The sequence below is a fragment of the Fusarium sambucinum genome, chromosome II, assembly GCF_050947815.1.
Source record: "Fusarium sambucinum isolate potato_lamoka chromosome II, whole genome shotgun sequence".
Classification (NCBI taxonomy): domain Eukaryota; kingdom Fungi; phylum Ascomycota; class Sordariomycetes; order Hypocreales; family Nectriaceae; genus Fusarium; species Fusarium sambucinum.
Genome location: NC_139293.1, coordinates 7260386 through 7286416, shown reverse-complemented (window position 1 = coordinate 7286416; position 26031 = coordinate 7260386). Strand labels below are relative to the sequence as shown.

General features: G+C 47.3%; 8 protein-coding genes across 8 annotated transcripts; 4 read left to right on the top strand and 4 right to left on the bottom strand.

Annotated features, from left to right (window-relative positions):
- Nucleotides 1-392: 392 nt before the first annotated feature.
- Nucleotides 393-1000, top strand: FSST1_009325 (uncharacterized protein; the record flags this gene model as incomplete). Its single annotated transcript, XM_083226287.1, has 4 exons — nt 393-429; nt 531-642; nt 748-845; nt 900-1000. 4 exons carry the CDS (start codon nt 393-395, stop codon nt 998-1000), a joined length of 348 nt encoding a protein of 115 aa, XP_083085286.1.
- An 818-nt stretch (nt 1001-1818) lies between these two features.
- FSST1_009324 (SNF2 family N-terminal domain-containing protein) lies at nt 1819-5249 on the bottom strand (the record flags this gene model as incomplete). Its single annotated transcript, XM_083226286.1, has 2 exons — nt 1819-2184; nt 2403-5249. 2 exons carry the CDS (start codon nt 5247-5249, stop codon nt 1819-1821), a joined length of 3213 nt encoding a protein of 1070 aa, XP_083085285.1.
- A 1084-nt stretch (nt 5250-6333) lies between these two features.
- FSST1_009323 (phosphoenolpyruvate carboxykinase PCK1) lies at nt 6334-9140 on the bottom strand (the record flags this gene model as incomplete). The annotated part of the gene is made up of 6 exons (XM_083226285.1): nt 6334-7677; nt 8379-8412; nt 8501-8667; nt 8726-8801; nt 8857-8905; nt 9038-9140. 6 exons carry the CDS (start codon nt 9138-9140, stop codon nt 6334-6336), a joined length of 1773 nt encoding a protein of 590 aa, XP_083085284.1.
- Nucleotides 9141-15901: 6761 nt separating this feature from the next.
- FSST1_009322 (translation termination factor GTPase eRF3) lies at nt 15902-18307 on the bottom strand (the record flags this gene model as incomplete). Its single annotated transcript, XM_083226284.1, has 3 exons — nt 15902-15955; nt 16153-17891; nt 17965-18307. The coding sequence occupies 3 exons, from the start codon at nt 18305-18307 to the stop codon at nt 15902-15904; spliced, it is 2136 nt and encodes a 711-aa protein (XP_083085283.1).
- A 1002-nt stretch (nt 18308-19309) lies between these two features.
- On the top strand, nt 19310-21343 carry FSST1_009321 (RanGTP-binding protein-domain-containing protein; the record flags this gene model as incomplete). Its single annotated transcript, XM_083226283.1, has 3 exons — nt 19310-19489; nt 19584-19618; nt 19705-21343. 3 exons carry the CDS (start codon nt 19310-19312, stop codon nt 21341-21343), a joined length of 1854 nt encoding a protein of 617 aa, XP_083085282.1.
- Nucleotides 21344-21732: 389 nt separating this feature from the next.
- On the top strand, nt 21733-22736 carry FSST1_009320 (uncharacterized protein; the record flags this gene model as incomplete). Its single annotated transcript, XM_083226282.1, has 2 exons — nt 21733-21785; nt 21929-22736. The coding sequence occupies 2 exons, from the start codon at nt 21733-21735 to the stop codon at nt 22734-22736; spliced, it is 861 nt and encodes a 286-aa protein (XP_083085281.1).
- A 52-nt stretch (nt 22737-22788) lies between these two features.
- Nucleotides 22789-23835, bottom strand: FSST1_009319 (uncharacterized protein; the record flags this gene model as incomplete). Its single annotated transcript, XM_083226280.1, has 1 exon — nt 22789-23835. One exon carries the CDS (start codon nt 23833-23835, stop codon nt 22789-22791), a length of 1047 nt encoding a protein of 348 aa, XP_083085280.1.
- Nucleotides 23836-24594: 759 nt separating this feature from the next.
- On the top strand, nt 24595-25698 carry FSST1_009318 (casein kinase 2 regulatory subunit CKB1; the record flags this gene model as incomplete). The annotated part of the gene is made up of 2 exons (XM_083226279.1): nt 24595-24753; nt 24832-25698. 2 exons carry the CDS (start codon nt 24595-24597, stop codon nt 25696-25698), a joined length of 1026 nt encoding a protein of 341 aa, XP_083085279.1.
- Nucleotides 25699-26031: the final 333 nt, after the last annotated feature.

The following is a 26031-nucleotide window of genomic DNA, read 5'->3' as shown; positions in this document are numbered from 1 at the left end:
TTACTATCATATGTATGTCTATGCTGGATATCAAATCTTGGTTTGTGACCTGTGATGTGTGTACAATCATTCATTATACGGCCAAGTATTATTATATCTGCATCTCTTTTTGTATCATGACAGTTGAAAGATTAGAAAACAGAAGCCTCTTCTACATAGGTAGTGTTTATCATCATCCTCTGTCTACTCTTATAAGTCAGCATGTACTCTGTAGGTATACTCATTTCCCTTTTAGGCAGGTAAAAATCCTACGCCACGCTACCCCATCCGAGGAAGCGCCACAATGCAAGCCTCACCTCAGTCCAATTGACTCCACGACAGGTCGCGCGAGCTAAGAGGTAATTGCGACACCCATCGACCAAGCACCACTTATCATCACCACAACAGCAAACATGTCGCCTCCCAAAGACCCCAGAAGAACCGACCTCAGTAAGTACCACGGCTAGAACGCTCGGCAAAAACCTATGCGCAAATTTCCAGCGCCATGCGATTGTCACAATTGCGACCAGCAAGCTAACTTAATGACACAGTCGTCCCTTACCAAGAGCCTAAGAGCTCGGGCGAGTCGACCGATATCTCCTCGACAATGTCTACCACCCTTCCTATGGCGGCCATGTTCACGCGCAACAAGCTTGTGGGATGGTATGTAGTCCGATTGATTTCTGATGGTCGCGGAGACATGGCGCGATAACGACGAAACTATGCAAGATATACAGCCGGATTGCTAACGACTTCTGGTATGAACAGGGCCTCGGTCGTTTTCTCCATTCAGAGCTGGCTCGGCGAGAGCGAGGATTCCAAGAAGAACTCCACCACCCCTGGATACTTTTCTGTCGGCATGTCAAGTATGTTTCCCCCATACATCCAGCAATAAGAACACGATGTCTAACGAAACGCAGTTATGGCTCTTGTCGTTACTTATCTACCTATCTTCCTCCCTCCTGTCGGTGGAAAACAGGCTTCTGGAACCGAGGCCCCTGCTCCTGTTCCCCTAGCATAATCAAGCCATGTGCTGTTCAAGAAGAAATGTATAATAGTGGGTGATCCGTGCAAGAACGGGCGGAGGTCATATTATCTGAGATTAATTGTCATGGAGCGTTATCATTTTTCTATCTCAAGAAATGTCCGACACAAATCTCTGAGCAGGGAAATGTCTGGACAGCTATGAAGTCCTTCCTGTGATGACGGGCAGTTTCGAGGCCAGCACGTCTTACTTAAGCAGTTGGTATTACAGTGACTGGTGCGGTGATACTAGGATGTCCTGACACAGCTTCGTTGGAAACAATATTTGTCAAGTCCAGGAATCCCACTGCCTTAATACTACGACTTACCTCGACAACTCGTAGTGTCTCACATCAGGGTCGTTTCCCATCTTGCACATTCCGTCATACCTCGATTCGTAAGAAATAAAATAGAAAATGTCTGCACCTTATTTAGCGAGCTAGTGGGTAACAGAAGATGACCTCCGAGCTTTAGGATACAAATGTAAATAACCTCAGAGTATGGTCTAAATAGCATAAACTAACTTGCTAACTTTTTGTCTCTTATGCCTTAAGCACCAACCCTTTAATGCCTTAGGACGAGGCATACTTCCATCGTGAATCACAGTTGGTGTACTTTCAGTGAAATATACAAGTCGAGCGAGAGTGATGATAGAGATCCAAATCATGTTAAACTGCATCATAAAATCTTACAGTCTTCTAAAACGCCTTCCCTTCCCTTTCTAGAGCCATACATATAGTCATTATAGTGAGGTAAAGCTGGAAGCGACTTCCATTCACTTCGTTGCACAAGTTACCGGCTTTGCCTAATAGCAGTCTACCATCTTCGACCGTAGATAGAGCTCTCTTCCTTCTTGAGCCGCCCCTGCGCTGGAGCCGCTGTCCTGGTCCTACGTCCGTTGCTGTCAAAGCTGGCATCGACCACACTAGAAGTATCAGCGATTATGCTAGGGTTTTCTGCAGAAGACCCTGGCTTGAACAGGTTGATGATTTCGTTGAGGCCAAGCTTGAGGGCTTCCTTGCGCATGCCACCCTCGATAGCCTGCTCGGCGAGTTCACGCTTTTTATCTTGCAATTCGAGGATACGCTCCTCGACTGTTTCGGATACAGTGAGCTTGTAGATGATGACATCGACAGTCTGTGTGAGGCGGTGAACACGGTCGATGGCTTGTTCTTCCACAAACTATATCTGTTAGCAAGTCTTTAAATAGGGAATGCCTCAGGGTATCAGAAAAATTGGCCGCTAAAAGCATAAGGGACGAAATTAGTAGGCCAGTTTATGCTAATTAGACTATGGTTCTTAGGCCACTTATTCTTGTACTCTAAGACTTAAGAGGCCAACTTTTCTGCTACCCACTAGGGAGGAGGGGAAGGGGGAAGAGGGAAGGGGACGGGACATACTGGATTCCAGAAAGGCTCAAGGATGACAACTCTGGTCGCCGCTGTGAGGTTGAGTCCTAAACTACCGCACTTCAAACTGCACAGCAGGATTCGCGTCTCAGGATCGCTCCTTAACTTTCGCAAGCTTTCTTCTCGCTCATCATTCTTCATGCTACCATCGTATCGGACAAAGCTGAACCGCTCCTTACGAAAGAAGGGTTCCACCAGGTTGAGCATGGAGGTGAATTGGGAGAAAACAATGAATTTGTGTTGCTTGACTTCATTCTGAAGGATCTTAATAAGTTCTCGAATCTTTGAGGAAGCGAGTACTTGTGGGGAGTCGGGGTCGCGCGAAGGATAGAAGACGCTGTCATCTTCATCAGAAGACGCGTCAGAAGAATCGAAATCGGACTCAGATTCCGATCCGGAGTCAGAGTCAGAAGATCCGGAGACAGCAGTTGTATCTGCAGTCGCTGTGTCTGCAGCTTTGGACCTTCTATCATCCAGTGTCTGTGCAGCCATACGCTTCGTAAGATCAGTCAGAGAGGCCAAAGAGTCATCAGAGTCAGATTCAGAATCAGAGGCATTGTCAGCCTTTTGGTAAGGGTTGTTGGTAGTTTCGTCGTTCTCAATAAAACTGCTCAGGTTACTCTTGTCGTCAAGCCTACTCTCCTCGTCCTCAGAGTCTTCAGGGCCTATAGAATCGCCCCCACCTTCAGCATTTTCGTCTTCTTCGCCACCAGCCTTTCCGAGGTGAAGTGAGCCTTGTTCATCTTCAGGAACGAGCCATGAACCTTCGGTTACTTCCTCCTCGTCACTATCCAAGATAGCATTGCGGTTTCGAGGCTTTCGAGCAGTCTTTTGTGGCGACAATACGTCCTCGTCATCACTGTCTACAACAGCGTTTCGATTGCGAGGTCGTCTCGAGGTCGCCGTGTGGGACACATCATTCTCCTCCTCATCGTCATCGACCTCGACAATTTCTCTATTGACAACCTTTTGATCGACGACATTCTTTCTGGTCCCTTGCTTCTTCTTCTTTTCTTTCTTGCCGTTGGACTTGGACTTGGACTTGGACTTGGACTTTTTCGACTTATTTGACTTCTTAGGTCGTCCAGGCTGCTCTGATCGCTCATGGTCGTTAAAATATGCCAGGTCGGCGTGACATTCAGAACAGATGTCTTTGCCTGATTTGTTATCTTCGCTACTCAATCCTCGACCACAGATATTGCAATCCTTGGAGACGATGCCCATCCCCGCGAACATATCGGCCATAGAATCGATGTCTGCCTCCTGATTCTTCTGAGTAGAACCTATCGACATTGCATCCTTATCCTTCTCTAGTTTGCCTTCAACAAGTTTGGGGTGGTTACAAGCTTGTCGAAGTCGGAGCAATAGAGTCAAGGCATTGGCGTAATTGACTTTGCCTTGTAACATCTGATCCTCAAGACTCCGGTCTGCTCGGGCTGCTAGCCGATCATAGAATTTGCGCTCTGCTGGTGATAGCTCAGCCGCCACAGTGACGACCTTGCGCTCGGTAACCTTGAAACCCGTCGAGGAGCCTTCGCCCTTGGCGGAAGGCTTGCCACCAGGGTTAAGGGCGCCATCTTCCTTGAGGATATCTTTAGTTCGTCGCTTCATGAAGCATCTGAGAAGGCTGTGTAATCTTCGAATGGCAATGTGACCCCGGCCGTTCTTCAAGGGCAGGTCGATATGCTCCTTCCATTCCTTGAGATTATCGTAGGGTCGAATGCGAAGGAACTTAATGAGAGATTGGAGTTCATCAAGGTTGTTTTGCATGGGCGTACCGGATAAACACCATCGATACTCTGAACTCAAGGCGTAGCATGCCTTTGTGGCTTTTGCGTTTCGGTTCTTGACGGTATGGGCTTCGTCCAGGACGACTCGCCACCAGTGCAGGCCGAAACAACCCGCCTTCAATCCATTCTCGGCATCAGATGAGTTTCCATGCTCTGAGACTAGAATTTGGTAGGTTGTAATAACAACGTCGTAAACGGCAAGATCTTTAAATCTTTTGGTGCGGTTGGGCCCATGATGGACACAAACTTTGAGGCCATGAGTCTTTTCCACTTTATCCTTAATTTCGTGTTCCCATTGACGAATCAGAGCTAGGGGCGCCACCACAAGTGTTGTCTTTTCAATCGTTTCAAAGTGCTTCTTCCAGCCAGGAGCGTTCTTAGTCGGCTTCTGGTTGGTGAGGATGAGCGAGATGGTTTGAAGGGTCTTTCCAAGACCCATATCATCGGCGAGGATGCCTCCCTTGGGCACCCTTCCTCGTTTCACAGGACCTAGTTCTCGTCCCCTCATCCATTCAACACCTTCGACTTGATGAGGCAGCAGCTTGACCTTAAGGCCATCTATTGTGCCGTCTTTAGCATCTTTTGTTGCTTCTTGTTTCTTCTCGTCATGGCTTTCTCCGCCTTCCTCCCCACCTTCTTCCTCGCCCTCTTCCATGCCACCCTCGAGTAAGGCCTTCAAATCGGCGCTTGCCTTGGCAGGGTCTGTATAAAAGGTCTCCTCGCCGCCGTAGTTTCTGGGGGGTGCATACGAAGATGCGACTGGTGGTGCAGGTGGAGCATCTGAGCTGAACATCGGTAACGATGGCGCCCTCCGGTCGTGATATGTAGGGCCTCTGGGGCCTGTGATTTTAGTACCGCTGTTACTGAGATGATGTTCAGGTCGGGTCTTCTGCCGTATGAAAGGGTCTGCTCTCTGCTTACGAGAGGACATCATCTTGGTAGGGTGACCGAACGTGGGAGTGCTAGTCGCGCCAGTGATAAGGGCGGTGATGTCGTCGTCAGGAGAGGGCTCGCGAGGCGCCCTCGGGGGTGCACGTTCGTTCACCATGTTGGTCGATGAGATGGCTAAAAGATAACAGAAAAGTTAGCCTCTAAAGTCTGGGGTAAAAAGTAAATAACTTAGGGGTATTGTCTCAATAACACAAACTAACTTACTGATATTTCTTACCTTTATGCGGCCAACTTTTCTGATGCTTTGAGTGGTGTTGGGTTGACGCGGGGCAGTTTTGAACAAGTTGAAAGACGTTGAGTAAGGGTAAGGAACTTCGTATGGTATGTCCAGCATGGTGGGGTCCGTGTCCCATTAGTTTTGGGTGTCAAAAAATACTGAACAGTTACGAGCCGGTAGACAATGAAAACTGTCTTGTGATTTATGATACCCCTCATCGGTTACTGGGGCAACTCATTATGTCATTAGGTTGGCGATAAACGGCCTCGAAACCACATAACCCCGCGGTAGTCTTAGGAGGCCAACTCTTCTGTTATACCCACTAGAGGAGACTAAACGGTAGTCTTAGGGTGTAAAAATAAGTAGTCTAAGAACTATAGCCTTAGGAGCATAAAGTGACCTACTGATATCGTCTCATATGCTTCCAGCGGTCAGTTTTTCTGATACCCTTAGGCCCCTAAATGGTGTATAATAGATTGCCTCGTTCAGGGTATTAGGAAAGCAGGTACTAATGTAATAATGTAATGATTTAATGATTTAATGAAAGTATAGCTCGATGATTTCCATCTCGCAAGCATTTATCCTCTGTCCCATACTCCCCAAATCAAGACTTGTCAAGTTATAAAAGATGGCCAACGATCATTACGTTGCAAAGGTATCTCAGGTTGTTGAATCAAGTCGTGTGTGGACAGTATTGGTGTACTTTTTAAACGTTCACAGAAGACAGCTCAGAAGTCAAAGTGTAGAAGATATATACTTTTCTATTGCAGAATCGTAAAGCTGTTCATGCTTACATTACATACAATCTCATGCCATGTAAAAGAAAACCCTTCAGATATATATAAAAAAAGAGGGCAGCCGGTTGACGGCCGCCATGTAATGACGCCGGACCCATGGTAAATAGTTGCTCAAATTCATCACAAAAAAAGATCGCTTTCCATTTTTTCCATTCTTATTGTTTTCCTTAGACAACGGGGCCGGCCTTGACGACATCCTCGGTGGCCTCGCTCTCGTACTTGGCGAAGTTCTCGCGGAAGAGCTTGCCGAGCTTGACAACCTCGGTGTTGAAGCTGTCCTCGCCAGCGGTCCAAGCCTTGGAGGGGTTGAGGAGCTCTGAAGGAACGTTGGGGCAGGTCTTGGGGACCTGGAGGTTGAAGACACCGTAGTTCTCGTACTCAACGTTGGCGAGCTCGCCAGAGTGGATGGCGTCGAGGATGGCACGGGTGTACTTGAGGGGGCATCGCTTGCCGCCCTGAGCGAAACCGGCACCGACCCAACCGGTGTTGAGGAGCCAAGCGTTGGCCTTGTGTGTCTCGATCTTGTCGGCAAGCATCTTGGCGTACTTCATGGGGTGCAGAGCAAGGAAGGGCTGAGCGAAGCAGCTGGAGAAGGTAGCCTGGGGCTCGGTGACGCCGTCCTCAGTACCAGCCATCTTGGAGGTGTAACCAGAGATGAAGTGGAACATGGTCTGGGCGCTGTCAAGCTTGGAGATAGGAGGCAGGACACCACGGGCGTCGCAAGTGAGGAGGATGATGTTGGAAGGAGAGTTGGGGGAGAGGCAAGGAATCTTGGCGTTGGAGATGTACTCGATGGGGTAGGCGCATCGGGTGTTCTCAGTGAGGGTAGCGTCGTCGTAGTCGACCTCACGAGTGAGAGGGTCGAAGACGACGTTCTCGAGGACGGAACCGTATCGGATAGCGCCGTGGATATCGGGCTCCTTCTCAGCAGACAGACCAATGGTCTTGGCGTAGCAACCACCCTCGATGTTGAAAACACCGTTGTCAGACCAACAGTGCTCATCATCACCAATAAGAGCTCGGTTGGGGTCGGCGGAGAGAGTGGTCTTGCCGGTTCCAGAGAGACCGAAGAAAAGGGTGACATCGCCGTTCTTGCCCTCGTTGGCGGAGGAGTGAAGGGTGAGGACGTTGTGCTTAATAGGCATCTCGTAGAAAAGAACAGTGAAGACTCCTTTTTTCATTTCACCAGCATACTCAGTGCCGAGGATGACCATCTCCTTCTGCTCGAAGTTGATGGCAACCGATGTACCGGAGGTCATACCCTCGGTGTATCGGTTGGCAGGGAACTTGCCAGCATTGTAGATTGTGTAGTCAGGGTGGAAGTCCTTGAGCTCCTCTCGTGTAGGTCGGATAAGCATGTTTCGCATGAAGAGAGCATGGTAGGCGCGGGCGCAGATAACTCGGACCTTGATGCGGTACTTCTCGTCCCAGCCGGCAAAACCGTCAATGACATAGATACGGCTTCGGGTGTTGAGGTAGTCGACAGCACGTTCTCGGTTGATCTTCCAGACCTGTAGTGATTATTTTGTCAGCCAATGTTTCAATGAGAGAAAGTTATGCGATGAATGAGACTCATTCGGGGAAGGAGATCCGGCCGCCATTCCATAACGGGTCAAAGGCAGCCGGGTCGGAAGAAATCGTAGACGGGAAGAAAAGAGGGGCATAGCACGGTTGACAGCTTCGGGGGTCGGGACAGACATCTCGGATTGAGTCCGCAGACAATTGCCAGAGAGGAAAGTGAGCGTGTGAGGACTGAGACTGCGGGGTCAAGATTGCCGACCCCATGACGCGCCACCCCGGAACGACCAGGGGAACAGGCCAAGCGAACAGGTACCATGGCGTTAAGCCAATGAACCGCTAGAGAACCACTCGGTCAGGCTGAACCAACCAGCGACCAGGCAATTGGGTAAGAGAATAAGCACCAGTGGACAGGCCGTCAAAGCCATGACGCCCACGCTGCGGGTATCCTCGGAGTAGCCCCAATTGTGAGAGTCTGGTCGCTGGAATGGACAAAGCCATCCCGTCGGTCTAGACAGTTTGTTTGGTCTCGGTTCGTTCGTCTCGTTGTCGTCAAGCTCGTGATTGGCAATTCTTCTTCTGTGACCGAGATCGGAAGAGAAAAGTCCAAATATCACAGCAAGCAAGTCTCAATTGATGATGTAGGCAGATATGATGTGCAATGTGCTTGGGCAGAGCGCCAAATGTTTCTTACCTCAGGAGTCATGGGCTTGTTAACAGGTCCCCACCTATTAATTTTTTGTTAGCTGTCTGATGACCACGACTCATGCACACGACAATGGAACTCTATTGCCGGGTTTTTGGGTGTTAACATACCAAATGTTGTCCTTGGAAGAAGCCTCCTCGACAATTCGCTTGTCAAGAGGAGATCGACCAGTCTTAGCACCAGAGTAAGCAGTCAGGGCACCGCTGGATGTGATAGCGGTACCAGTCTCGTAGACAAGAGCATCCTCGTAGAGAGCAGCGACTGAAGGGTTGGGGATCTGAGTAGTGTCATGTTAGTGCCGGCTACTTTTGAATGGGTCGCAAAATGTTTCTTACAATAGCGACACGGTCGTAATCGATGTGAGCCTTGTCGTGGAGCTCCTGTTCCAGCTCGGTGTGCTCCTGGTGAGGACTGAAATCTATGTTAGTGGACATGCGCAAGCATGTGCATATCATGGGAAACATACGTAACGCCGGTAGGGTGGAGAGAAGTCTTATTAACGTTGTTGGGAAGCACTGCGACAGGGTCAGTATTGCGTTTTGGTCTTGTGTGATGATGAGAATTGGACGTAAAGATTCGATCATGGGAATGACAGGTTGTGTGAGGGCATCATGACAAGTCGACCAAGGTGTAAAGACAAGACTCACTCTTGAAAAAATCGGTTCCTGAAGCCTGGATGTTTGAGCCTGGACCTTTGATGAAAGTTGTATTTGAATGGAGAGAAGCAGTTTTGAAGACGGGGTCATTCATGGCTTTTATAAAAGCTTCACGAGCAGCTTGAGATTTGAAAGTGAACGCCCTGGGGTGTGCTATACAAGGTGTGGCCCTCCGCAAACTGGGCACTTTAGATAGTGCCCGTTTACCATGGCCAAAACCGAGGATGGAGTAGGATGGGGACGGATAGAGGGCTAGGCTCTGACTGGCAGAGACAAGCGCGTAGTGGATCCGACGAGGCGTCGCAGGTGATGGACACGATATTAAGTCGGAAGAGATTCCTTGGTACAAGGACAAGGTCAAGGTGACGGTGACGGGACGGGAAAGGTCATGATGAGGATGGTACAAATGTACCCGACACAGTCTGGGAGCCAGCTTTACGATGGGTTATTGCGGGACGGAAGGGGGTCACAAAACGTAACCCAAACCCCCGGTCCACGTCCGTCCAGACTCTTGACAAGAATGAGGGGAGAAAGCGTCAGAGTTTTGGCGGGGAGAATTGGACTAAGCTAAGTCCAGGCCAGGAAGATGTCGGAAGACGTCGGTTCTTGGTTCAGGGAATTGTAAACAAGCAAGATGAGTGGGTGGATGAACGAATGAATGAATCCCTGAGACTGTCTTCGCTATGGATGATGCCGAACGACGGGTAGATACAGTAACGCCCACTTGACGTCGATGTTGACGGTAAAAAGGATACTGAATGACACTGTATGCAGAAGACGGTAGGTATGTAGGTACGTAGACTCTCTTCACCTCGCTACCGTTGTTGTTGCTGGTAAAAGCAAAGCAGATGATAGTCAGGTTGTTTGTTTGTTTGTTTGTATGTAGCTTGCTTGTGTTGACAATGATGACAGTACCTGCCTATTTCTCTTCTGATATTCTTATATACGAGTCTATAATGTTCAGGCAATTCATCAAAATACCGCATCTTGTTATACTGAGGGCTCTGTACCGGCCACCTGTCTTTGGCCGAATTTATTGTTACAATTACTTGTGTCTACAATTCTATTGCAAAACCACAATCATCTTGGGATCGTGTCGTTCAATCAGGAGCAAATGTGTCGTCATGATCGTCGGTCCAGGACCCCAATCTAAAACATGACTGCGATTCAATACCCGCGATCTTCCGTAAAAAGAGACTCGGCTGCATATCAATTACATACTGAATACCTCCCAGAGCCCATTTCTACATGGATAAATTGTCATGCATAAGATGATGGTAGAATTTAATTGGGAAGAAAACTCTTCCTGCGATTCGTTGCCGTATTGACGTGAATTCTCTTATTGAATGTACCGTATCATGTTATCCACCGTAATCGGATCGCCTACCGTCTATTACTGTATCGTACTGCGCCGACTTACAGGGCCTGGCAAGGGCCGAATCCCCGGTTTCCCCTCATCCATATTTGATTACCATCGGGGCAGTACGGGGTATAACAAGAGCTACTGCTAGACCAGTCAAGCTTGTACGGACATTGAATTCCTTAGAGTTTGGAAATTCGGTATGGGTGTAGTCCTGCAACCCTCTTTGGGCTTTGTCGCAAGGTAATTTGGCACGATCCTGATATGGATAATGATATTTCCTCTCGCTGGCCTGACTGCCTGCTTTCTCGCAATGGTTGGCATGAAGAGCAGCGCAACAGTACACGGCTGTGGGGATGCATTGGATGCAAAGATTTTAACCCATTGGCTACACCGTTAAGGATGACGACGGGACATTACTGATAGTGGGTGGCCATCGTGAAGTACTTCGTCTTGGACAACGAGAGCCAAGACTGTGGAGGCGAGAAGCCTGGCTGCAGTCAGATCAATAATTTTTACGTACTGTAATGCGCATGCTAGTCAATGTCTTTTGAGTAACAGGTCAGCCGACCATAGCAAATTAAACATAGGGTCAAAACTTGAATTCATGATCCAGAGTCTAGACAATGTACAAGAGTACAATAGGCATGTCAAGATCATGGGGAAACAAGCTTGCCAGGGCCGGGTACTGGATGAGAGCGGTCAGGACTGAAAAGGGAATAACCTTGAGTCGAAGGAGCTAGGGCTGAGTTTGAAATTGTGGAGAGAAAAGGGAGATGAAGAAAAAAGCAAAGAAAAAAACGACACTGAGCCTCACCCCAGGCCCAGCTCGGTCTACGATGCACTCTTTGTCTGTGCTGCTAAAACTCATCGGTCAGCAGACAGCAATAACAGGGAGACAGTGGATACGATACGGAGAGAAGAGGCATTGCTATCTACGCTAGATCCATTAACGAAAAATCCAAAGCAATGCAAAAGTTGTTAGGTACCTTGGTAGTTTGGTGACTGTACGTACCTTGGCTATTCCCGGCTGTTGGTGGTATAGGCTGGCGTTCGTACTGTAACTACACTCTGCCATTCACATGTTTAGGTTAAGCAAAGACGAGCAACATGATGGAGGAATATTGCAAATCATGTTCAATCAAGCATCAAATTTTTGTATGATGTAGAAAGTCTCCTCGTAATTGAAAGATTTGAGAATATGCATTGCAGTGCCAGTGCCTGCCTCATCACCTACCCTGCGTTTGTCGCGTCGTTTTACCCCACGATCTGCTAGCTCAAAGTACTTTAAAGGCATCAAAGTACTATTGCACATAAACAACATGAAAGTCTACATACTCTCCATACTGAGGACTTCGGGAATTAACTTCTGCAGGTGCCAATGCGGATTCCTTTTTGAGTAGGAGGTTGGTACATTTGTCAGTCTTCAATTTCCTTCTTGAAGACTAAAATTTCACAATTGAGGAAGTGCTTATTATCTCGGTGGACCAGTAATTAGCATCGACGATTTCCAAGTCACCATCTGCAACTGAATCTATTTTTGGGTTAGTACCTACATATGGTAAGAGTTGGGCACTGAACACAGCATACGGACAGAGTACGAAGACAAAAATGAGACTCTACCTATTTCCGTCACCACATGGTGCCTAGGTAGGTGGTGTTCAGCTTTGAGTGATGTGGAGGCTTCTAGACTGTGTTCTTACCTTCGCTTGAGGTTTTTGACCATGAACCTGGGGACACCTACTTTTGGAACGGACGGTCCACATGACTCTCGTTACCGAGTCAAAACCAGTCACGATTTGGAGAAGAAAATTTCAACCAACTCCTTGTACCCAAGTAATCTTCGTGGTTTGGATCCCGGTTTGACTGATCCCCTGGACTAAGGGCTTGCTCGCCCCGCAACTCGGACTTGACAGTGCCGGTCATCACGCAAAATACAAGACCAAAAACAAAAGTCACGATAATAATGTGAATACATTACCGTCAATAGCCTCTTTCTTGGGGTCTAGGTGACGTACAGACCTTGAACTTGCATTCCCCTGTTGTACTTTTCAAGCTGCGTCTCTCCACACGACTCCGTATTTCGACAAAGCTAGCACATAAACAAGCCTGATTGGCTAGACCCTCACCTTGAAAACAGACACACCCTAGACACCCCTCTCCAAGTGCTCACCTTGTCAGGAACCGTGCTCTGAGTGTTCCGACATCATCCGAACATCCGTTTCTGACCGTTTTCCTGCCCAGAGCCTCCATCATGAAATGTAGGTACGTTCCCGCGGCTGGGGCTCAAGAACCGTGTGGGGAACTGGGGTTGGCCTGCGGGGGCAGACAGACTGGCTGCTGGCTGGAAGCGGCCCAGCGGATCGGGAGTTGAGGGCGTGTCAGATGAGATACGGTATAGTAGAATACGGCAAGCTGCCACTTCTCGGTGAGTGAAACCTCGCGACAGATAATCTCGTTGTAGAAATCTCTTCGGAAGGTTACCGAGAGGCCGGAGGTGCACGGAACGCTGTGAACACCATTGGGTTCAGGGCGGGTCAGTTTTGCTTGCTGGTGAGTTAAGGCTGGCGAAGTTCTGGTTTGATATTACTATTATCATGATTGCGCTTGAACGATGTGAGCTAGCCAGTACCAAAGGCGTTAATGAGGCGCGTTCTGTATCCACGGGAATTTGACGGCCGGACGGGAAAGAATATCATACAACGAGAAGCGAAACGGGAGTAATCGTTATGGAGGCCTATCCGTTGTCACTAGCCTATTATTCCATCAGAGATAATGAGAACTGTAGGTGAGACTAAACAAGAGGCATGCAGCACAGGCATGGGCAAGGTGAGCGGGCGAGTGGTTGGCATCGCGTACCGGAGGCATACGGAGGAAACGGAGCCGACTGACACAGTACAGTACTACGCCAAAAGTCTGACCCTACTATACTATCTTTATCTATATAGGAATTTCAATATAACATTTTAATATATTATTTATTTATTAATAGAAGGTTAATTAAGATAATTTATATATTATTAGAAAGCCTTAATTCTAGCATTTAATATTTTATATACTAACCCTAGGCCTAAATATATACTCTTAGTCTTTTCTCTATTAAATTAATATACTTTAGAATCTTAGCCTATAGGATAGCCTTTTATATTAACTTAATATATCTTATAAATTCTATAATTAAAGCTTTATTTTTCTTTAAATCTTATAAAAAAGGGAATTATTTTTTTAATTACTTTTTTAAAATAGTCTAAATATTTTTAATTAAGCTTAAATTAAGTAAATTTAATAGCTAATTTATTTAATTAATTATATTTTAAAGTAGCTATTTTATAGTAAAATTAAAGGTATAAATATTTATATTATTTTACTAGAATTATTAGGAATTATTATATATTAATAAAAGACCTTTCTAGAGAGCTTTTTAATATAATTAAGAGTTATATATTTTTTTTTTAGCTAATAAATTTCTTATTATAATAATAATTTAAGATTTTCCTATTTTTTAAATAATAGCCTAGAATATAATAGAAATTATTAGTTTAATGTAATTATTTTTATTTATAAAGTCCTTATTATACTTTTCCTAAAGGAAATAGAAATAATATCTATTAGGGTTATTATTACTATTAGCTATAGAGACTTTATTTAAGTTAATAATCTATATAGCTATTAGTATTAAAACTACCTTCCTTATAATTTATAATATACTTCCTTTAATTCTTTAATTTTATTAATTTAACCTTAATAAAAATAAAGCTAGATTTATACTTTTTCTTTATTAAGCTTTAGTTAATTTATTAATTTTTATTTTTTCTTATAGTAAAAAGAAATAATATATTAAATAGTCTTAATTAATATAGAATTACTTATTAATTCTTAAAGTAAATCCTATAAAATAAACTAATTCTATTAAATATATCTTAATATATTTTTTCTTTTTACTTAATTTAGCTTTAAAGAATACTTAATATATATATTTTTATTAAATATATATATTTTAATAAATTATTTAATAATATAATTAATTATATAGTAATCTATTTTAAACTTATATATAATAGCCTATTTTAATATATTTATATAAAAAAGGGCAAAAATTATAGCTTTTACTTTTAAGGAAAATTCTTTATTTTTTCCTTAGTTAAAATAAATAATATCTCTAAGAAAGGCTTTTTCTAATATCATTAAAATATTATTATAGTAGTATAATTAGAAAGGGTTATTGCATTAAAGTCGCAAAGTAATTAGGTGGTTGGTTAGGTAGGGTTAGACTTTTGGCGTAGTACTGTAGTCAGGAAGTTAACCGAAACATGGACAACGGTAGTCGGGTGTGACATTACAAAACCTACCTCCATGCTCATGCCCATGTCCATACACATGGCACCGTACGGGGATCCGCAACCGCACCCGCACCCGCAATCTACCTCCCTTCCCCATGTTCATCCCGGATCTTCATTTGAGATCTCGACGATAACTGTCTGTCTCAAGAACGCTGTCTTAGACCGTCCCGGCTTTTTCTCGTACTCATGTCTCTCACTGATATTCTTTCTGATCCTAGCCATGAAAAATCTGTGACTCTGATACATAGAAAGCACCCCCATTTGAGTTTCCGTCCCGTCCCAGTTACCTAACTAACTTCGGAAACCGTCCATCAAGATAACTATTCCTGTTTTCTATCTGGCACTTGAAACCGGGGTCACTCGAACGCGGACTAAGGCCTAGAATATGCATTATCGTGACTTTGTGCGCATCGCGGTGGGGTGCAAGTCACCGGCTTTGTTGTTCCTTTGCATACATGGGTTGCCTCCCGACTCTACTTGCAAAACTCACGATAACAACTCGGACTGCCATTTCCGTTCACTTTGTCTTTTTATTTTCACTGTCATGGTCTAACTTGGGTCCCCTATCTTACTGCCTCATCAGTTTCCTTCGGCCAGACCTCTCATACGCGCCTACTTCTACGCAGATTCGCCATTCTTGCATTATGTCATTCACAAACTGCTTGTACCAGTCCATGAACTCTCTTCTACAACTGTTTAATATACCATGGAAGAATTGAGATGATGCCAAGTGCTTGTGTTTTGTCACTGTGCTCATCCTCACAGGCGTCCCCTGTTTACACCTGTTTAGCACAAAAGGATGAGTGTCACAATATTTTACTATCAAACTCCTTTTTATTTTCTCTTGGCTCTCTATATATACCTGAAGTTCAGGAAATGTACGACACCACCAAATTGCCCACTATCCCTCCTTTTTGTGGCGTTGTTTTCAACGTCCTTCTGGTAAGTAACAAGAGTGGCCTTTCTCGTCGTATAAATGCTGGTCTCGCATTCCTGGAAAATGTCTCCTCCCTTGGCGCCAAAACCGTGGTGACTCGTGAAGATGACTGCGGTGAATGCCCGTTACATTCCCCCAGTCTTTTTGCCAATGGCCACTATCATTTTTGGCGTCACATAATCGTGTCCTAGCGTGATTCAAGAACAATCATAATTCATTTAAGCTTCGTCAGAGATGAGTCTCGTGATCTTGCCAATAGCGATGGTTTGTCCCTGTGTACATATTAAGTTAGTCGCCGTTTCTTATATGATGAAAGCACTCCCCAAGAATCTTCCCACCACACCATGCTCGGTAGTGATTCCTTTGCCCCTGGTTATCTGGGGACAAAGCCGGCAAAAGCATGGGGTTAGCAGAACGGGGAAACGTGTGTAATGGATATCGCCACAGGGGCTGGGGTGAGTAAACCTACCTGGTCTCTCAATGTGAAGCGACCCATCTGGGGGTAGTCCTCGAACTTCTCCACGCACACAGCGCCTGCTCCGCCAATCACCTGCATGCGGGCGATAATGCTGTCGCCTTTCTTGGCGTGTGTAGGTGGGTTCTTGCTCTTGCGGTTGGTTCCCTTTTGCAGCTTGTGTAGAAGGCTAGCGAATGTCACTTCCTCAATGGCGGAGTGGACGTGAAGAACACAGTTGAAGCCAGCGGTCAAGATACTCTTAAGCTCCAAAATGCGAATTTGCGCCTCGAACTCGGTGACAGTGTGCACAAGTCGCTTTGGTGAGCACAGCACGAATCCGGGTAGGATATCGTCCTCCTCGATACCCTTGAGTCTAATTCGCACTTGGTCACCACATTGAGCCAGTTGAACTTCATCTTCCTGCTCGCCGTAGACAGCGGCAGCCTCAACACTTTGCTTGTTGGGCATCATGATCATGTTCATGCCCTTCTTAACAACACCGGCCTCAATCTTTCCCTCTACCATTGTACCAAGATCACGGTACTTGCCATTGACGGGCAACATGAAAGGAGCATTGACCTTACGCTCAAGCGCCTTCATGCTGTCAAGGTACTCGAGCAGCGAGGGACCCTCCCACCAGGGAGCGTCTTCCTTGGGGATACGGGTCTTGATGCCCTTCATTTGCTGAGCAGCAATTGGCAAGAAGTAAACGTCGTTCTTGAGGTTGTAACCAGTACCCTTAAGAAACTGAGCGAGTTTGGATGTGCACTCGGTATATCGCTCTTGAGACCACTCTACAGTGGGGTCGTCCATCTTGTTAACGGCAACGATGAGCTTGTTGACACCTTGAGTCTTTGCAAGCATAGCATGCTCACGGGTCTGTCCACCACGCTCGAAACCAGTTTCATACTCACCCTTTCGGGCGGAAATAACCAGAATACCGACATCGGCCTGTGATGCACCTCCAATCATGTTGGGGACGTACATCTTGTGACCAGGAGCATCAAGGATACTGTAACGACGCTTCTCGGTCTCGAAGAATCCACGTCCAACCTCGATAGTCTTTCCTTGTGTTCGCTCCTCCTTGTTCAAATCCATAACCCATGAAAGGTACCAAGACTCACGACCCAGTTCCTTGGCCTCTCTCTTGTACTTGTCCATGGTTCGCTCATCAACCATACCGGTGGCATACAGAATCGAACCACCCAGAGTTGACTTTCCGGCATCAACGTGTCCCATGAAGATGATGTTGACGTGCTCCTTGCCGTAAATTTCCTTGAGTGTTTCCTCATCGACGTCGGCAGCCTGCTCCTTCTCGACAGCATCAATCTCTCGGGCAGTCGGTTTCTTCTCACCAGCAGTAGGACTGTTGCGCCCAGAAGCAGGGCTTGGTGAAGTCTTGCCAGAAGTCTTAGTGCTGGCAGCCTTGCCGGCCTTCTCGCCTGTCTTCTCGATGGCCTTGGCGGCTGTGGCCTTTTGACCAGCCTCAGGCTTGTCGTTGGGCTCAGCCTTGGGGGTTTCCTCCTGCTTGACGGGGGTAGCGGTACCGGATCCAGAGATGGAGAGAACCTTGGCCTTGGGTTTGGGAGCAGAAGTGTCACCACTGATGCTGATCACCTTGGGCTTAGGGGCAGCAGCAGCGGGTTGGCTGAGGGCATCGGCGGCAGGTCGCTGGGCAATCGTGGGGGCAGCGGGCTGCTGAGATGGTTGCTGTTGTTGTTGCTGCTGGCCATATTGAGGGTACCCACCACCTATATTATATGTTAGTAAGTCATATAATGAACCTTGGTGATGGGGAATTTTTTTTTGGCGCAAGTATCATACCATAACTTTGACCTTGACCTTGGCCTTGGTTGTAGCCACCATAGCCCTGGTTGTACTGGCCGTAGCCCTGCTGAGCACCACCGTATTGAGGGTAGTAGCCTTGCTGGTAGTATTGTTGCTGCTGCTGGTATTGAGGTGCGTATCCTCCGTATGCTTGCTGACCAGGCTGGAAAGAAGTGGCGCCTGGTGTGAAAGCGGCGGCACCAGGCTGGAAAGAGTTGATGCTTGGTTGGAAGCCGCCTTGCGCGGGGGCGGGGTTCATGTTAAGTTGCTGTTGAGCCTGCTGGGCGAGGTTCTCATCTTGAGCAGAGGGATCATCCTCCCAAGAGTTAGGGGTCGCCATTGTGATGTGTTTAACGGCGGTAGAGTGGGATATGTCGCGTTGTAGAGGTGAGTGAAGGAGAGGAGAGGGTTTTGCGATCGGTCGTTGCGGTCTAATGGGGGTTGCGGATTTAAAAGGCCCTAGATATGCGGCCTGTTTTGTGGAAAATGGGGCTCGTTTCGATCACTCCAAGGTTAAAACAATGCCAAGTTCTTTGAAAGGCTGGACTGGATGCAAGGCACAGAGCAAGGGGATGGACCTCGATCTAGTATTCGTCCGAGACTGGCGTAATAGATAATTGATGTAATCTTTAGGCAGCGAATAAGCCCAACGATGGTATTCTGTGAATACTTTCCTTGTGCTCTGGTGGGGAGAGGCAAGGTTCAGTTGGGCAGGTTGAGGTTAGGTTGTAAAAATTACTGCCCCACCATCAATCATGACGCTGAAGGAAAAAAGTGCCAGGAGGGTAGAGGGGCAATTTAGTGGGCATCTACTGTGCGCAATATCTATTTCGCACATACCAACATATCAAACTTGGTGAGACGGAACAGGCAGAAGCTTGTCTTGCAATGACTCTATCCTTGAATATTAAGCCCAATGAATCTATCCATAAGCCTTGTGAACTTTACTCTTGACTCGCCTTGACTCATCCTGTGCCTGAAAATAAGCCTTATGACGAACTGGGTAGCAACACCAGCCACCATGAGTCTCAGCACGTGCCATACAAAACGAGGCATCCTGGTTTTCTGGCACTGTATGCGTACACGTTGCCCCTCTATCGCCGCTGTAAGTGCAACAAGTCAAAGCTCCAATGCGTTAGCGTGGTCAATTGCGTGCAGTGAATCAATCAACGCAATACAACCTCTTAGGAAACTTTTTATCAGGGACGTGCAATCTCGGCTTGCTCTATGTTTTAATCTTCTCTGAGTTTTATTGGCTTTCCCTTCTGGAGACTCTTTTACTTTAAGTGCTCTCCCAGCATGATAAGATATTCCATAACTGCGAGCCTAGATTGTCCTGGTCATGGATGAGTTTCTCGCAACAGTTGGCGTTCAAGCCATGAGATATGCCATTCGCTCTGGCATCGCCTTAACATCATCCTATGCCATCGGCCAATGTTCGCGACTACTAAAGTCGGTCGAAGACAAAGCAGTCCATGCCGAGCTCAAATCCTTGCAAAATCAGCTCGACAACAAAATAAAGGTGCGTCACATCGTGAATTCCCACCGCCAGTCGAGAGAATACCTTGGCCATAACTTGAGGCCCAATAGAAGTTAACCAGCCTATTGCGTCACAGATCATCTCTCCCGCCATAGACTTGATCGAGTTCAAGTAAGTACCCCATTCGCTCACCAACTAGAATGCTCTAATTCGAGCTACTTGTCCTAGTCTATTTCTGACATTCTCAACTATTCTAGGTCAGGAAGAGGCAATGTGTTTCTTGAATCAGCTGCTCCCCTTGCAAAGTCGCTTCATAAGGACATCGTCTCGCTTGGGCGGCGCATAGAGGCCGTCGCTACTGTTGATACAAGCAGTAATCGTGTCCAAGCGAAGCCATTGCGAGTTAGTCGCGATGACTTGCTGGCCATCGCTTCCGGGATAAAGGCATTGTTAGAGCGAATAGACCGCGAGATCCCACTTCTGCAGTTGGCCATTAGTGCGTCTAGGGAGAGCCTTTCAACATCATTGCCTGCTGGCATATCGCCCTCAAGATTACTGCAGGCCAGCACTCTACTTACTGTCGGCGACACGCAGTTTGCCCAAGATCCAACAAGGCCCGTCCAGATTGGTCCGGCATTTACTCTTTCTTTGTATATGCTATTCCTTGGGCATGCATCTGCACTGATACCACACGGCTCGGCAGATGTCACAGACACCACAATCTCTACCCACAACCACTCCTCAAGTTCGTCAAGCGTCGGTACAGGCTACGGCTTGGGTGAAGGGGAACGAAAGCCATTGTGGCAAGAGGTCCTACACAAGGCTCGTGTGCGCATCTGTAGAACTCGACGAGACACCTATTTCGATAGCCAGCGAGGTTATTGTGCTGTACCACTGGAAGACTACACGCTTCCTCTTCCTGAAGCGACTGGTGGTGGTGAATACGCCTATCATCTCGAAATTATCGAAGATTTAGACGATGGACGCGTACATGACGACGAGCATGGTACTCAGTCATACGGTGACATCCCGCATGCAGGCATTCGCGAGTCTATACCGGTTCATCAGTTGTCGAAAATCTTCTACGCAGATACAGGACGTATTTTAAACATAGGATCAGCTACCGACAGCGAGCAAAGACCGGTTCTGCTCCTCAAAAGGGATGTTCAAGTTGGACCATCCAGGTCAGAGCATGATGATATCAACGGATTTATCGAGGAAATCGACAGAGAGAGTAACGGTGCGGTATTGGATTTGACCAGTAAGGACGGCGACCAGGTAGACATTGACAAGCAATTGCTGGGAGAGTTTGTTCGCCCTGCAGCCGAGGACTCAAATGTCGCTATCCATCCCTCGAAAGACTATTTCAAGTGGAAGTTTCCTGCACATCTTGATCCCGAGTGGATGGCTCTCGAGGTGTATGAGGAACAAGACGACGATGATGACCCTGAAGAAGAGGACGATGATGACTCTTTAGACTCGGCGAGGCTAGATCAGCCAAGAGTGATATCAAAGTCCAGTACTCCTCGTCGTGGCAGGAGATCTCTGGATTCGAGTGTAGTTGATCAGATCAAGAGACTGTCACTGAGTAGCCCTGAGAAGATGAGCTCTTTGCAAGCAGCCATGTCATCACCAACCGAGACAGAGGATTTTGTCGCCCGGTCACCATTCGGAGCGATTACAACATCCTTATCCTTGATGGAGATGCTGATACGACTGGCTAGTCTCCAGGAGTTTCAGCAGACGTCTCATCTGTCTATTCCTGATCACATCCTGACATTCTTCCTGGAAGAGACGTCGACTACGGGTTTGATTGGTGAGACACAGTGGAGGGCCCGAAGCGAGGCAAAGCGTCGCGTGGGATTTGACCCTTATACCGATGCCCCGACAAGATAGTTGATGATCTTAAACCTAACAATTACAACAGAGATTTGGCCAAAACACTGTTGGAAGAGTGAGTGTAGTGATCAACAACGTATTGTAAGGTTGTATCATGTACATACAATAGCGAGCGTAGCAATAAAAACATGACGAAATCCTTCTGACTGTCGAGTTCCATGAGAACTGCCGAGTACTTCTTGATCGAGGTTCACTTACCCTATGATGGTGACGACATTTTTGGCTGAAACAAACTGCCGACCTACCAAGGTACTCGCGTAGTAGGATATGGTTTCACATCCTACAGTTTAAACTTACCTACATATATAGCTCCGGCATCAACCCAATTCAACCGATAATAAAGCTTTCAGACGATTCAAATAGTTCTAAATCCTATTGCAACCAAAATGGCTCCTCTCGTCCCTCGGTTCCATCTCTTTGAGATTGATGACCAGACATGGTACGTACTCCAACCATAGCTCCACCAGCTCTCAAGCTACGTTAGCCAATTCGTACCTGAGCTTCACCTCCAAATTTCGAGCCAATTGAGCTTGAACAAGCAGCTTTATGATGCATCCCTATCTTACTGACATCGCATCATAGGTTTCCTGCTTTTCTTCGCGCACGCGTCCAAGATGGCCTCACCCGTGCTTGGCTCTTTAGCCCGCCTCTTCTGTCTCAAAGTCCCGCAAGCCTCAGCGCCCAAGTCCTGATCAAGGAGCTTAACACGTCTCTATCCGACTTCACCTTTATCGATTTCTGTGCCGGCGGTGGTGGGCCTACGCCCTCCATAGCAAAGACAGTGAATGCACACCTGCGCTCCCACGGATCGGACCCTGCTCGCTTCATCCTTACAGATCTTCACCCCAATGTCGACGCTTGGGAGCAGGTCGCCCAGAAGAACCCGCTTCTGACGTACGAGCGTAAATCTGTCGATGCCGCATCAGCTCCGAAGCATCTCGTAAGAAGAGAGGACGGGACAAAGCCGTTTAGACTGTTCAATCTCGCCTTCCACCACTTTGACGACGACCTAGCTTCTGCGATCCTACGCGATAGCGTCGAGACAAGCGAGGGACTCGCTATCTTTGAGCTTCAAGACCGTTCTCTTGCTAGTGTGTTAATGGTTACGTTGCTAGGCATTGGCGCGTTTCTCAGCGCGCCATTCTTCGCTCTCAAGTGGCGATCGCCTGCGACGTTTATCTTCTCGTGCTTGATTCCGATCCTGCCTTTTGTTCTCACGTTTGATGGCTACATCTCGGCGCTACGAACACGGACACCAGAGGAGGTCGAGAGTCTGTTGCGATCTTGCGGTGCTGACACAAGCAAGTGGGAGGTCAAGAGCGGCAGTGAAGTGTTCCTCTGGCCTTGCGGATATGTTCATTGGGTCATCTGCAAACCCCGTAAAGCGTAGTAATGGATCATAGATAATATACATATGCGACTTCTATTTTACTCGAATTTTTTTATCGAAACCACCAGTTGACTGAGGCATTCAAATCTCCACTCTCTCCGACACTCTTGACAGAATGCCAATAATGGGTAGGAATAAACATAGCATCTCCAGGATTAAGCACGACCTCGTATGTCCCTGGTGGCACGGGCTTATCGGGATCAGCTTCCCAAACAGCCTGGTGTAGCTTATCTCGTTCCTCGCCCTGCATCATTTCGTCTGTTCTTATGCGGCTATTGCCTGATCTCTGCAGCTCGGCCTGGATCTGTCTGAACAACCAGTCTCCTGCCCTTGGTGCCATGAGTCTGACGACTTTGGTGCCGGACAGTTGGCAGAACAGATTGGGGTTTGGGTCCCGATGTAAAGGCGTATAAGTAGGTGTTATGCCCAGCCATATGCTGGAGCCATATATATCCCCCTTTCCAGCATGCAACACTATTTCTGGAGTGGGAATGCCTTCCTGCAGAGCTTGAGGTAGATCGGCGATCGAACACTGAGCAATATATAGGGATATTCCTTGCCTCCCTTTCTTCCGGTCAACATCATTAAACTCCAATACCTCAGTGAGGAGGCGCAGAGGAGCGTGAAGCTGAAAAAAATCCTGGCCATTCGTAGAACCTGCAAAGCATGAGTCCCAACTTCTTGAAATGGTCTTGTCTTGCGCTTGTTCTTTCTCAAGATAGTTTCGAAACAACACTAGACTCTCTTTCTGTGTAGGAGTTGAAGCGTATATTTCGTATGGGACCATGGCATCGTGGAACTGGCAAAAATATTCTGACAGTGTTGTCGAGGCGTTCCTAAGGTCTTTGGAGAACCATTTATTCAAGGCGGGCAGAAGAGGCGTCGGAGAACCATGCTCTTTTCCAAAGACGACAGGCTTCTTGCGCTCAAAAAATTGCTCACGGAATATTTTGAAAGTGGCGTGCTCTTTCGGCAAGTGTGCCAGTTGGGGAACTTTGTTTCTCTCAAGCGAAACGCTCCCACTCATATAACGGCGAGAAGAAGCCGTTTTTGACATATGCCAAACCCATTTTGAGTTAACAGAGAAGACTTTGGGCATAATTTCATTAGTTTAGTCAAAGAGTGTAATGGAGAAAATAATCAGTTTAACAGCCCATCATTTAAGAATTGGCAAATTTCGCAGCCCCGTTAACCGTTCGAGGATTGATGATCGACATGATGTTCTGCATTCAGCGTCTGCTATCCGTACTTTGTTAGGTGATCTATGGTTTCTATATTAAGATTCATAGATCGGAATGCGGCGAAACGTACCCCCGAGCCAGATACAGACCGCATCGGGATGTCCCTGGTCGGGCTTTCTGTTGCACCAGAATCGTTGAATCCTTGTGAAAATCGACAGAAAAGAAAAACAATTCCATTCGGCATTGTTTATTTATTGCTACACTTCGTTCTCATTAACCTAGGTGGCCCGCTCACTTACTTTGAGTCGGTCTTGTCCCAATGCGCTGATTTTCTTTACTGTTAATGATTTTGGTGCAATCACATACACCCACCTACCAACCGATCTTAGCGTATTTGCGTGCCCTGTCCCGTCTTGTCCTGTGCTCGTGGCTCGCGATATCCAATCTGCGCCCCTCAAAATACTCACCAACATCACCCCGCCTCAAGGTAGCTTCACGGCTATCCCATCGACACCGCGAGCCTCAACCCCACGTCTAGAGCTCTCGCAATAGCTTGGTTTCCACCGTCTACATATTGCGACCCGTTTCCCCCTCGCATCTACAGTGCGCCCCCTCAGCCTCGCCACTGGCGTCCGTTGCCCCTCGACAGCGGAACCTACAACCACCATAGCGACACCATGTCAACCTCATCGGGCGTTCCCGAGTCCTGGATCTCGAGTTTCTGTTCCCTGCTTGGCCATGAATACTTCGCCGAGGTCTCGGAGGAGTTTATCGAAGATGACTTCAACCTGACTGGTTTGCAAACCCAAGTTGCGATGTACAAGGAAGCGTTGGAGGTATGCTTATCTTGCCAACGCGTCGGCATTTCGCGGCTTCACTCAAGGATACAGAATTGCTAACATCGTGCCCCACAGATGATCTTGGACGTGGAACCAGAAGACGATGAGGACGAGGAGGAAGAAGAGGAGGAAGAGGATGAAAACGAGTCCGACCCAGAACGCCTGACCAGGGCATCCAGCGAACGAAGGCACCACCGCATGGCCAGCGACTTGTCCGTCATCGAATCCTCAGCTGAAATGCTCTACGGCCTTATCCACCAGCGCTTTATCTGCTCCAGGGCGGGAATCCAGCAAATGAGCGAGAAATACGAGCTTGGCCACTTTGGCTGCTGTCCCCGGACGAACTGTGATCAGGCCCGTACTTTACCTGTCGGTCTTTCTGATATCCCTGGCGAGGACACAGTCAAACTTTTCTGTCCATCGTGTTTAGATGTCTACGTCCCGCCCAATAGCCGCTTCCAGACCGTCGACGGTGCCTTCTTCGGCCGTACCTTTGGCTCTCTTTTCCTACTCACTTTCCCCGAATATGACTTGACGAAGCGTGGAATTGAGGTGCTCTCTAGCAGCGGCCCTCGCGTCAACGAAGGTGACGGTCTTATTAACGGAATGTATGCCAAGAACATTGGTCCTGGTCTGGGCCGTGAACGCATATATGAGCCTCGAATCTACGGATTCCGTGTTTCTGAGAGAGCTAGATCCGGCCCCAGAATGCAGTGGCTTCGCGAGCGGCCGACAGACATCAACGAGCTTGACGAAGCTCGCCTTTACGCAGAGCAGAATCCAGACTCAGAAGATGATGACGACAACGGTGGTCAAGTTGGCATAAATGGTAGAGCCATGGTTCGTCGACGCCCACCTGGAAACGCTCGCCTTCGCCAACGACAAAACCAAAATGGTAGCCCTATGGCCATGTCAACGAACGGAGCTGAATCAGAGCTGTAGAGCTGTCATGTTACACGACTAGCCTTGAAAATTTTAGGTTTACGACTCCAGTCATTGCTCATGTCGGGATTGTTGGTATGGAAGGTGAAAGCCTGCCAAAACATGGACATCCCGATATTGAACTGACTGGATTTTGGCGATACAGTTTAAGGGGAGCACAGGAAACAAACATAGACACACTTTGAGAGACGTATTAGGAGGAGCAGAACAAGAACATGCCATGTGGGAGTGGAATGGCACCATTGGGTTTTGCAATTAATGCATAGACGGCGTTGAACGTTCGAGGTAGGCAATGGAAAATACACAACGAATGCACATGAAACATCACTCAAC